This window comes from Leuciscus leuciscus, assembly GCF_965113295.1.
Source record: "Leuciscus leuciscus genome assembly, chromosome: 22".
In the NCBI taxonomy this organism is placed as follows: domain Eukaryota; kingdom Metazoa; phylum Chordata; class Actinopteri; order Cypriniformes; family Leuciscidae; genus Leuciscus; species Leuciscus leuciscus.
The window spans coordinates 21,255,649-21,269,239 of record NC_138746.1 but is presented as its reverse complement, the minus strand read 5'-3'; the positions used below and the strand labels follow the sequence as shown (position 1 = coordinate 21,269,239).

The following is a 13,591-nucleotide window of genomic DNA, read 5'->3' as shown; positions in this document are numbered from 1 at the left end:
CCCCCACCTTTTAAAGCTTGTATCTTCTTTGATATTATCAAAGGCACTGTTTACACCTGGTATTAATTAAGATGCGTTTTAGTCGATCGGATCACAAGTAGACGAGGCAGACACATTCCCGTTTACACCTCTTTTGTCCACTTTCAAAACACTTCTGTCCTGGTTTCTTTGAGGGGAGGGTCTATGGGTTAGGTCTTTCTAACCTAGATCTTTCGAAATTAACTAAATAAGCTTGCGCAATTTACATATGAACGCGACTGGAGATGACGGAAAAATATATGGAAAGCATCAGGAATGGTGAGAAAACATTGTCCTTGCTCCTTGGTGCGTTTTTTTTGGTCTTCAAACCAAACTTGGATCTTCAGCCAACAAAGCTACTAATAAGTTAATAAGACAAAGCCCATAATGTTTACTCGTGAGGTCAGTAGGTGGAGAGTAGACGGTCTTTTGTGGCTGTTCAAACATATTCAACCACATGAGCGTCGACACTACGAAAGCAATCGAGTCAAATGTGTTTCAGACAACCTCTAAAAGTGGAAGTGGATAAGCTCAAAACGTTTTAGACCCCGTTTACACCTGTATTTAGCGTCATCCACTTGTGATCCCATCGACCGAAACACATCTTAATACCAGGTGTAAACAGGGCCAAAGGGCCCCTAGGTCCAGGCTGAAGAAAAGTAGTGACCGGGCTTTTGCCATAGCCGGCGCTAAAACAGTCTTTGTCTTTGAGAAGGCTTATAATCTTTGAGTCAGATGGGGATAGTTTAAGCTTCAATTATGTGTTTATGTTGTGTTTTACTGTCATACTGTTGTGCGCATTCTAGCTTTTTAATTGACAATGTTCAAGCACAATGATCAACTACTGTTGTTTTATTGTGCTTTATAAATAAATTAAGATTGAGATTAAGATTATGAAAATTAGTTACAGTGTTCCCTTTTTAATTTCTAGAATTAGCTGAGAGAGAGAATTTCTCTTGCATACAAAAATAATAAAATGCATTAATATATATTTTTTTTTTCTTAAAATAGAATTTGCATACTACAAGCTTGTTGATTACTTTCTGGAATAAGTGTGAAATAAAAGTAATTGTGTGCCTGTTTTGGTCATCTGAGGGCAGTGTGATGTTGTGCGTGATGTAATATTATGATTCAGGATATTTAAACCGTCTTTCTCTGTAGGGGAACGTTTGGCCAAACCAGAAAGAGGAAAAATGAGAGTCCATAAGATCTCCAATGTGAATAAAGCTCTGGACTTCATCGCCAGCAAAGGAGTCAAACTGGTTTCTATTGGAGCAGAGGGTAGGTCCCCCCCCGCCTCCAGCAGTGACCTATATTCTGCAGGCTTCCAGGGTCATGGGTTCAGCATGTGGGATCAATGGCTATCAGACGATCTGCCTGTATGTGATATGTGCTTATATCTCATGTCACATGAAGTCCCTCCCCCTTCCAATACAGTTAAATAGGTTAGACATGCAGTACATACCTGACATATATTAGATCTATCTGAAAATGTGTGTGTATTTTTCCTGTTACCTGCTCTCTCTCTCTCTCTCTCTCTCTCTCTATTTTTAATCCAGAGCGGCATTCCAGACAGATTAGCCATTTACCAAAGCCTTTGTCTTGGTTACATACTGTTACCAGTGTGTGTGTGTGTGTGTGTGTGTGTGTGTGTGTGTGTGTGTGTTTGTCTGGCAAAGCTGGGATACACATACACACAAGCACATACTGGGATGTGTGTAGAGTGTATTATGAGATTAGCCTAAGAAGATGGAGGGGAAACACATGCATGTTTACCTACATATTTAAATGGGACTTCCCATATACAACTGTGTGTAAAAACAATAATAAAAACAAATAATAAAAATAAAACTTGGTATATTTAAAAGTGAATACAGGCTTAATATTATTTAGCCTTTATAAACCATTTTTCCTTTTGAGAAAAACAACAGCTTTTGGGGACATTTTCAGCAGTTTTGTATTTAAAAGTATAATTAAGTATAATTAAAGTTTAACTCAATTTAATCAAATCAAAGTAAACAATCTGGCAAAGCTGTTCTCCTGCACTTTAGACTCTAAAACCCTTCTAGACACTCACTAATATCCACAGCCTTCTCACTTTACAGTCTTAATTATTAAAGGTTGTATAATATTTAAGATATAATATAATTATTTGGTGGAGTTGTAATGGTAGAGGCCTAGAGGGATGCCTGAGGAATTTTCACAGGAGTGAAAGCATGCAGCCATTTATGGGTGATTTTTATAAAATCTGTCAAGAATATGTCTTGGTCACCCAGAAAATCAAAAGAAAAAAATTAACAATAATTATTTAAAGTAGATGAAGCAATTTTTTGGACCTAAGGAATTTACTGTATCATTACCGTAATGAAAAAGAAGAAGAAGAAAAAAAATATATAATTATGGTTTATATATATATATATATATATATATATATATATATATATATATATATATATATATATATACAGTATATATAAATAGTGCAGAATTATCTGAATTATATAACCTGTTTATGATTTTGAAATGGCTTTAGTTTATAAAGTGATCTTAATGTTGAGCTGTTACAGTAAATGTGATGCTGGTGTGTGTGTGTTTGTTCTGCTCAGAGATTGTTGATGGAAATGCTAAGATGACTCTAGGGATGATCTGGACCATTATCCTCCGCTTCGCCATCCAGGACATCTCAGTGGAGGGTATATATAAATATAACACACACACACACACACACACACACACACACACACACACACACACACACACACACACACACACACACACACACACACACACACACTTAAGTTTATAAGTGGTGCTTTAGATCTTGAAGAAAAAGACAGTAGGTAGTAAATTTGTGTGTATTGAATATCATGAGAGTTAACAGAATGACTAATGTATTAATTAGCATAATTAAATACGGTTCTGCTCTTTTGGATTTCTTGAATATTCACTGTTAAAAACACACGCAATGTCAGGAATGTGTGAGTCATTTAAATGACAACATTGTCTTTCCATTACTGAGATTACATTTGATGTGTGTGTGTGTGTGTGTGTGTGTGCGCAGAGACCTCAGCTAAAGAAGGCTTGCTGCTGTGGTGCCAAAGGAAAACAGCTCCCTACAAAAACGTCAACATTCAGAATTTCCACATCAGGTTAGCAGAGAGGAAATAAGCATTAGTGGGAAACAGATTGAATGATGGGAAAAGACAGAGATACTGTAACTGAACGCTGCGCCACAGCATCATATATTACCTTTCTCTGTCTGTGTCTCTGTCAGTTGGAAGGATGGATTGGGCTTCTGTGCACTCATTCACAGACACCGTCCAGAGCTCATTGATTACGGTAAACTGCGCAAGGTGAGGCATTACGAGAACCTCCGACCATATTTAGAGACCAGCAATATAAAAGACAATGACTCATGTTTTGATGTTTGCTTTCACTCAGGATGATCCAATGACTAATCTGAACACCGCCTTTGATGTCGCTGAGAAGTACCTGGACATCCCTAAGATGCTGGATGCAGAAGGTAAGACATTTAGAGGACAGTTTCTTTCTGTTCCATTTCACTGTGAAACTAGGTTAGACCTCTGTCTAAATATAGAGCTGTAGGAGGCACACAGGTATGTGTGTAGGTTGAATGACACCCCATTACTGCAGGTGTGATTGTGGATTTTTTCCTAACATTTAGCCTGTTCAGAGGGATTTTTAGGATAATGGGCTGTGATGTGTCGTGATGAGATTGTTGCAGTGCTTGATATTCATCAAACATTCTGGTTAAGGTTTGTTTTAATCTCTCAACCCGAACCACTTAACATGCAGTCTGCAATTAAACTTTGTTTTGCTGATCATTGTAGGCTTAGTTGTGCTATCTGTTTCTAGCTTTTGTGAGCGTTATACTTGATACATTTATAAAATTCATAGAATGTTTAGCATGTAAGATGCCGGTGATGTCATAATATGTGCATACTGAGTTGATATAGGTCTTTCTTGCATCTATATGCATACTGAATTGTCTTTTCTTTCTCACAACTATATCTAATTAAATATAAAGCCCCTATACACTGCAAAGACACATGTGGATTCTTAATCACATGGATAAAATATAATACTTATTTTTACTGGCTCCACCACCACCAAAAAAATAAATAAAAATGTAACAATGTTTTGTTATATGTCCCAGAAAATTATTTATACTGATAAATATTTTTTGAATATTTATAGTATTTTTTCTGATATATATATTTAATATAGTACCCTCTTAATATTTGTTTGTTTATTCGAAAATATCATATTAATTGTAATAAATAAATTATATTTTTCATTTGTAATAAAATCTGGAATTTATACAGCTGTTATGTGTTTCCACTAGGGATGGGCATTCGATTAAATTTTCTTAGTCGATCGTCGGGAGAATTAACGATCGACTATCGATTAATCATTAATATTTTTATATTGAAATTCATTATTTCTTTAACTTTTTATAAATTAAAAATGCAATGAAAATACAAAAATACAGTTTGTTTGTCCTCGATGAGATCTTTATTACAAGAAGATCAACTTGTGGCAGTGAAACTGGACGTTCGGTAGACTTGAAGATTCCTGCGGTGCTCTAAACCAGCGGAACCTGCAGCTGCGAGCCGGCGTTCTTAAACAGAGACCCATGGCCACTTCATCCGTTTTCTGTGATCGGATAGCTATCCGGTCGTGAAAAGACCAAATCTAAATGCCCTCCGAAACGCATTCGAGACGGATTTAAATCCGATCGTTCAAACCACTTCAGGAGGAGATCTGAGACGCATTCCAGACGAAACTGGACAAGAGTAAATGCATCTGGTTGTTGAAACCACATATGTAAATTTGACTTATCCCAAAAATGATAAGAAATAAACGTGTGAGAGCGTGTTATAGGCTATATGTCATGTTATATCCAGATATGACGACGCTACTTCAACACGCATCACCACAGACGAGCATCTATTCATCAAGCCAACGTGCAAACTATCGCAAATCAAAGTTAAAGTCATTCATCAACACACAATCATCTTCATTAAAAGTAAAGAACCGAAATGATCTTACCAGGGCTGTTGCCGCAATATCTTGTTGCGGTCTTTGATTTAGAAATTTTCGCTGATGATCAATAAAATGCAGCTCATATCAGTTGCTTTCGATTCGATGACGTGCAACAATTTAAATATGCATATAGCGCGGGAATTCAAGATCGGATTTATATCCGTTTTGCAAAAACACATTTATGTGACCAGGTGTAAATGGAATCGTTTTGATAAATCAGATAGCTATCCGATCTGAGAAAACGCATGAAGTTCCCATAGAACTTCTGCACCAGTCTACTGATTTCTGTTGAGAAAGATAAGCATGTTGACATGATCTGGGATCAGACGCGACCGCAACCTGGTGACAGCCAGTCCAGCCGCCGAAAACACCCGCTCTGAGGGGACTGACGTTGCCGGGATGCACAGGTACCTCCGCGCTAAAATTAATTCCATTGCTTCAAGACTCACACTACGCAACGCAACCTGCATTAGTTTAATCGATAACAAATAAACGTGATCGACGAAATTCTTAACGATCAATTATCGATCGTCGATTAATCATGCCCATCCCTAGTTTCCACAAGCATTATAATGTTGCTTTGGTGCCTTAATTAAACCAGCACGATTTGCAACAACATTTGAATTGAAACTTTACCATTATTCTTTTGTTGCTCGAAAGCACTTGGAAAATGCAAATCTTGTTTAAACTTGTTAGGCATTTTGAAGTTGGTTTCTTTTTTAGGTTGATTATAATCAGGGCCGGTATTTGTCATCCAACCCCCCCCCCCCAAACGAGTTACTGTTCCGTGAAAGAGAAAAGCGGGCACGCATTTGAAAGCGATTACAAATGCACGCATCCAACCCTTCACCAAGGCTGAACATGATTTCGGCAGCCACTTAATACCCCCCCCAACACACATATTAATGCCCTCCTGATTTATGTGCCCTGGTTCCGGCTCTGATTATGATGATTTCATATCTCCATTCACATTAATAACTCTTTCTTTACACAGGAAGTCCCCTCGTATGGGCCTCTGAAGTATGTGACTGTGTGTGATGTGCTCTGATCATTCATTTTTTTTCTCTTATTACTTTAATATCACCCCCTTCTTTCTCTGCAGATATTGTTGGTACGGCTCGTCCCGATGAGAAGGCCATCATGACCTACGTTTCTAGCTTCTACCATGCCTTCTCTGGGGCGCAGAAGGTATCGCAGGGCACCCCCCTCCCAATGTCATGAACTTCTACACTCACCCAATAAGGCCCTCCCTTCACTCTGTTTCCGCTCACTGGTTTTCGTGATCGCCAGTAGCAGTGACTACTGGATGTCGTGGTTTCTTGTGAACATGACTACACTCCTAACCGTCTGCCTCTTTCTGACTCTTTGCAGTGCTAAGCTCCGCCCATCAGGGCTCATGCTCCTTCTACAGTTGCATGGGTCTTTCCACCTGTTGCATGAAGGAAATTAATTCTTATGATGAAGGCATGAGTGTGTCTCCACTTCAGTCTCCTAAAAAAATACCCAAACATTCACGGCATCAATGAGACTTCCTGGAGACCTCTTCATGCCTTGTATCATTTCTGTAGAACTATGCCCCGTTTGTCTTCGTGTCTATGCAGTCTTTTACTCTGTGCTTTTTTTTTTCTCTCCCTTCCTCTCCACCTCCTTTTCTCTCTCTGTTCCCGCTCCCTCTTTCCCTGGGCAGATATCGTTAGTACGTTGCGTCCCGATGAAAAGGCCATCATGACGTATGTGTCATGTTACTACCATGCCTTCTCAGGCAAACAGAAGGTGAGCGCAGACCGACATCAGCCAATCAGCTTCCACATCAAAATCCTATTCAAATCTAGACTGAAAGAGATGTGATATATTGTTCTTCACTGAACCGAACTTCCTTGTGAAAAAGAAGTAAACTTCAGCATACTTTAGAAAGAGTTCTTAAGGATATAATATACTTTCAAAAGAATATTTTGTAACTGAATGTAATATTTTCAGACACTTGATTGCATGTGATTTGCAATTAAATGGAAATGTATTATAGTGTAAATTCATATTAAATGCAATTGGTTACTTAAAAGACCCACTTAAATATTACTTAAAGGAGAACTCCGGTGAATTTTTAAGTTAATCTTGATCGGTTTACCTTTGTGAGTACTGTCTACAGAAAAAAAAACGAACCGGATCGGTGCTTGCAACGCGGAGCTGTTACAGTTAATGCCCAGAGCTCCCATTCAGCTAAAACGGCAGTAATGGGGGCATAAACCTAAAGAGTGTCTTTGTGCCTCTTAACAGACACAAAATGCAATTAAAATGTCTGTCCAACATGAACAGGGCCCTTACATGACAACAAGATGCGTTTAGCAACTTAGCCATTGTTTAAACTCACCTAAATAGTGTTTTAGACGGCTAGCTGTAGTCTCGCGCTGAAGTCCCGTGGGAACTCAGTTGTAGCCGGAACACGACGCTCCTCCCACCTGCACTATGTGCGCGATTTTTTTTTTCCCCCCCCAAACCACTTCAGCGGAAATCCCGCCCTGCAGCTGATTTAATTGGTTTAGGTTACAGTGACGATTGACATGACCAATGAAAACCTTAGAATCAGCTGCAGGGCGGGATTTCCGCTGAAGTGGTTTGGGGGGAAAAAATCACACGCACTTTTTCCGGCTACAACTGAGTTCCCACGGGACTTCAGCGCGAGACTACAGCTAGCTGTCTAAAACACTATTTAGGTGAGTTTAAACAATGGCTAAGTTGCTAAACGCATCTTGTTGTCATGTAAGGGCCCTGTTCATGTTGGACAGACATTTTAATTGCATTTTGTGTCTGTTAAGAGGCACAAAGACACTCTTTAGGTTTATGCCCCCATAACTGCCGGTTTAGCTGAATGGGAGCTCTGGGCATTAACTGTAACAGCTCCGCGTTGCAAGCACCAATCCGGTTCGTTTTTTTTTCTATAGACAGTACTCACAAAGGTAAAACGATCAAGATTAGCTTAAAAATTCACCGGAGTTCTCCTTTAATATATCATTTCACAATGACTTTTATTGATTGTCTTTGAAATATGGTTAAAGTGTGCTGCTGAATGTACACAACGTCCTATTCTAATGTATGTCATGTAATGAAATTATAAATTTGTTATGAAGTTGTAATTTATTACATTTAAAATGTATTAACTTTAAATATCTAATAACACACTATAGTTAAAATGATATGAATGTATTTTTCATTTGTGTTAATATGTTAGTTAACACATACTTCAAAGTAACACTTAATTTTACATTAACAAAGTGCACTTTTTAAAAGTGTACAAGTGTGTTAGGAAAAACTGTTTAAGTTCACTTACTTTAAGTGGCCTTTTTTATTCATATTACATTATCTGAAAATACGTTTTTTACAATATCTTTTTAAGATTTGAAGTACACTACAAGTGATTAAATTAAATTAAGCGCACTTCTTTTTCACAAGGGCTATTATGGTGAGGTCAGTCTCTGATGTCACTGACGGGTCAGAACCCATCTGCTCTGAAACTTCATTGTGACTTCTTTCTCATTTCTTGTTTGGCTGTGATATTTCTCTATTTCCTTCTTTGGTTTTGTGTCAGTTCTGGCTGTTTCCCGGGCAACCCTGCTCTAGTATTACATAACACACCTAGCTCTGTTTCTCCACACATCTGTACATACACACACACTGTGTCTATAGAAACCATCAAACTTCTTTACATTTTAGAATAGGTGTTGAAATAGATGTCCTGCTAAAATCACTGGGACAGTTCCTATTCAAACATCTTAATCAATCTTTATTGTTCATAATTCCTTCTCTGTCTGTAAAGAGTTGGTCCAGAAAATTCACCGCAGTGAATCTGTTTAGGCAGACTCAAGAATCCGAGTCAGTTCATATAGATTCATGAATCTGAATCAGCTTAGGCAAACTCATGAGCCCAAAGCCCAGAAGCCACTTTTGTACACCACAAAATAATATGTTTGCACTTTTTAATGTGGCACAAAGGCGGCATAAACATATCACGATTGGCAGAAACAATGCATCACTTGCTTTAAGGTTGTCAGATTGATTCAGTTCTATTAAATAATAGTTTTGGCTTGTATGAAACCAATCAATTTAGATGTTACTTCTAATGTATGTAACATACAGACTAAATTGACTAAAATATTGAATTAACAAGGGGCAGGCCATATGCATTTTCCCATTTTGTGGACATCTTCAGAGCTTTCTGTTTTGTGCACACAGATTTCACGTGGGTCTTCTCACATGTTAAGTCACTTCACATAGACTTACAATTGTGAATTAGTTTAAAATCACAAAAGTTCATTCAGAGGCAGCATGTTTCTCACTGACAGGGTGAAAGTTACTACTTCATTGTGCTGATTCATCACATCCAGCTGGGTTTCCTCAACTCTGTGTGAGCGTTTCTGAACTGATGACTAACATCCCTCGATAAACAGTTTTTACAAGCTGGGTGTGTGTTCCCTGCACACTCAGATCCTGTCTGCTCTTATAAGGCACGAGTCTGATTGTAAACCCACCAGACAGTTCAGTATTCAACAAAACTTCCTCTGACACACCCACATCCACACCCATGTACTATTATTGTGTGGATTGTTCTAAATGACTTTGTCCAGTAAGTGTATCAGGATAAAACAAATTGTATTGTTTTGGTGATTGTCACAGACTATTTGTTTTCCACAGTGGAAAAAGCTAACAAATCAAAAATCCAGGTTTGAAATGACATGAGTAGATGATGACAGAATTAGTATATTTTGATGACCAGTTCAGTATTAGTTGTACAAAACAATATCACTTAATTTTGGGATTTTAATCATAATCAATATAAATAAATAAAAATTTAAAAAGCACTTTCTATAATGTTTTTTTATATTTTATTTTCAACACAAATCAATATAAGCCTAGTAAAAAAAGTTACTTTTTTATTTTATTTTTCATCTGAACAATAGAAACTGAAAGAGCGTATGATGTTCATGTTTTTATTGATTTAAAAAAAATGAAAACTTTACTTTTGCACTATTCAACAGAAACTGCTGTGTATTTCACAGCTGATTTTCCACTAAAAAGCATAACATGGGTAACATTTCAGATAAGCATTCAAAAGATGATCATAAAGTTGAGAGCCACTGCATGAACTCTGTCTGTCACTGACAACGATAAACTGAGCTTATCATTGTTTTCTCCTCTTCCTTTTTGGCTTTTAGGATTGCAACTCACTTCCTAACCCCCGCCCCCCTCCCCTCCAAAAATACACACATTTATAATTAAACATGCACAGAAGGGTTATATGATATTGACGTAGCGGTTGATTGCTTTTGGTAACGGTAGTAAATTGACTTGAGCACCTCATCACACTTAAACACACAAAACCTTAACAGCGTTGCCATGGCGCTAATGTGGTTTCCACAGAAACAGAAGCAGATTCACTGTCCTTTACCCCCTCAGGCCGAGACAGCAGCCAATCGGATCTGCAAAGTGCTGGCTGTCAATCAGGAGAACGAGCAACTGATGGAAGACTATGAGAAACTAGCCAGTGATGTGAGCACACTCATTCATGTTCTGTCCTCTTCACTCCCATCCTCCTCTCGTCTCGTCTCCTCATCTCTCCTATCCTGTCGTCTCAACCTGTGCTCATTTAGGGCCTGTGAGAAGTTTCAGTCATTTAAACTCAGCTAATATCTAGCACATTTACTCTACAGTGTTCCTGTGGTCATGGAAAACAGGGAATTTTAAAATACTGCTTTCCAGGCCAGGCAGTTCCATTAAAAAGATGACTACAATCTTAAAAGATCTTGGAAATTTCTATATTGAATGTGAATTATTTTATGCTCGGCTATAAAATATTTAATCAGCTTTGTTCATCTTTTTGTGAGTGCAATCTCTAAATAAAGTAATAATTCCACAATAATGGAATAAAACCCATATCCTGTATTTCAGAATGACTGGAAAAGTCATGGAAATGTATTATTTAAATTATATGGGAGCCCTGTATCTAATTCATAATAAAAAAAACAATAAATCCCATATTTAAAACCCAATCTCATTATCTCTTTTTCTCTCTACCTCCTTTATCTCATTCTGTCTGCTCCCATCTTTTTCCAATGTGTTTGATCCTCTTTTTTCCCCTCTTTTTGTTGTTTCCTCCCTTTTTTTTTTTTTCTTCTCTCTCTCTTGCTCTCTTCAGCTATTGGAGTGGATTCGCAGAACCATCCCGTGGTTGGAGAACCGCGTTCCGGAGAACACCATGCAGGCCATGCAGCAGAAGTTGGAGGATTTCCGGGACTACCGACGACTTCACAAACCGCCTAAAGTTCAGGAGAAATGTCAGCTGGAGATCAACTTCAACACACTGCAGACCAAACTCCGCCTCAGTAACCGGCCTGCGTTCATGCCCTCAGAGGGGAAGATGGTCTCGGTGAGAACTTAGCACAAGTACTAACTAAGTATCAACCATAGTTTTAGAGCATCCAACTCTAATAATTTGACTTGTAACACTGGTCAGTAATGAATCGTCTGCATGTGTAGGATATCTCCAATGCTTGGGGAGGTCTTGAGGGAGCAGAGAAGGGTTATGAAGAGTGGCTACTGAATGAGATTCGCAGACTGGAGAGACTCGACCATCTTGCAGAGAAATTTCGCCAAAAAGCCGCCATCCACGAAGCCTGGACTGACGGTAACAGATAGATGAAGCAGAATGAAGCAGAATTACACATGCTGCGTCCCAATTTGCCTACTTATACTTTGCCCTAAAAGTATGTACTCTTTTTGTGAAGGAAAAAGTAGATACTTTTGAGTGTGCAGCAGAAGAGTAGGCAAGCTTTGGGGCAAAATTGCATTTTGTCTCAACCGGCCTGTCAATAATCCTGTCACAGTTATCATCTTCATACACCAAATTTTATTTAGTTAAATTTACACAATTCTTCCTACCATATCAGAAAGAAAACAAGTAGTACGTTAATTTGCCAGTCATGTGTAGGGGTGTATTTATTCACTATACGCACAGTTCCGTTGAATGATAAATTACATTTAACTAAATGTGAGATTAGAATTAGTTTGTCCCAACGCATAGTTTGTTGAAAAGAGTGTGACCTACTCTAACGGCTGATTTTGCCAAAAACTCATTGCTAGTGGAGGATTTGGTTCAGAACTACAAACATGAGTAAAAAGAACTACAAATATGGCAGATGATTCGTCTTGAATCGAATCATTCTGAATCTGTAAAAATCGTTCTTGAATCAAATTAAAAACCTTTGAATCGAGAATAAAATCGATTCGCTGTGTACATGTTGTTGCAAATTAAATAAAACGCAGATCATATTAAATAAATATTTTTCATCAGGTTAGATATTGATTATTAATAACTCAAACCCCTTACAGTGTGTAACTAACTTACTAACAGTCGGTCTTGCGAACATCTGCCATATTTGTAGTTCTTTTTATTCTTGTTTGTAGTTCTGAACCAAATCCTCCACTAGCAATGACTTTTTGGCAAAATCAGCCGTTAGAGTAGGTCACACTCTTTTCAACAAACTATGCGTTGGGACAAACTAATTCTAATCTCACATACTATTTAGGATGGATAGTATGCACTTTGGGATGCAGGGACATTATTTTTCTTTGTTTATAAGAATTGAGTTCCTCATTCTCTCTAAGGTATGGCTGATCTTTGCTGCTCCCTGTAGGTAAGGAGGAGATGTTGCAGGATAAAGACTTCGAGACGGCAACCCTCTCAGATATCAAAGCTCTGCTGAAGAAGCATGAGGCGTTTGAGAGTGACCTCGCAGCTCATCAGGACAGAGTGGAACAGATCGCTGCCATCGCACAGGAGCTTAAGTCAGTAAACACACAGAAGAACCTGATTCAGACAATGCTTGTTGAAGTAGTTTGATAGCTTCACTCTCACACCAATTCTCTCTCTTTAGTGAGTTGGAGTACTACGACTCTCCCAGTGTAAACGCCCGCTGTCAGCGGATCTGCGATCAGTGGGATTCACTGGGAGTTTTAACTCAGAAACGCAGCGAGGCCTTGCAGGTTTGAATTTATCATCCACCTTGAATTTATCATTTCTATTCTGACCTGCAGAAAACGGCTGCATCACTTCTTTGGTGATATACTGTCTGCCACTGTTTGTGTTTTTGTGCTGTAAGTGCACTGCACTCATATGTGTGTGTCTTGGCTCTATCTCTTCCCTCAGAGGACAGAGAAACTGTTGGAAACGATTGATCAGCTGTACCTGGAGTTCGCCAAAAGGGCGGCACCATTTAACAACTGGATGGAGGGAGCCATGGAGGACCTGCAGGACACTTTTATCGTCCACACTATTGAGGAGATACAGGTATTGCACATTAATCATCCATTCATCCATTTATCCATCTGTCTAATCTGTTTGCCTGCCTGTCCAAACGTCAACGTAATGGTGCAATTCAGTCATAAAAATTAAATTGACTGTATAATGTGGAATGTCACAGAATTTGGCTAAGTATGGATGAATGAATCAAAAGTG

General features: G+C 38.4%; 1 protein-coding gene across 4 annotated transcripts in view; it reads left to right on the top strand.

The window, feature by feature from the left end:
- actn1 (actinin, alpha 1) overlaps nt 1-13,591 on the top strand; it is a 36,391-nt gene that overhangs the window by 14,412 nt on the left and 8,388 nt on the right. For 3 of the 4 annotated variants that reach the window (XM_082154438.1, XM_082154439.1, XM_082154437.1), the window contains exons 3-14: nt 1,180-1,299; nt 2,625-2,711; nt 3,080-3,167; nt 3,293-3,371; nt 3,460-3,541; nt 6,188-6,273; nt 10,534-10,626; nt 11,273-11,503; nt 11,614-11,761; nt 12,771-12,921; nt 13,011-13,119; nt 13,283-13,423. In XM_082154438.1, the coding sequence (XP_082010564.1) occupies nt 1,180-1,299; nt 2,625-2,711; nt 3,080-3,167; nt 3,293-3,371; nt 3,460-3,541; nt 6,188-6,273; nt 10,534-10,626; nt 11,273-11,503; nt 11,614-11,761; nt 12,771-12,921; nt 13,011-13,119; nt 13,283-13,423 (1,415 nt within the window). Of the gene's footprint in view, nt 1-1,179; nt 1,300-2,624; nt 2,712-3,079; nt 3,168-3,292; nt 3,372-3,459; nt 3,542-6,187; nt 6,274-6,772; nt 6,859-10,533; nt 10,627-11,272; nt 11,504-11,613; nt 11,762-12,770; nt 12,922-13,010; nt 13,120-13,282; nt 13,424-13,591 lie in introns of all 4 variants that reach the window. The other variant, XM_082154440.1, reaches the window with a different exon arrangement.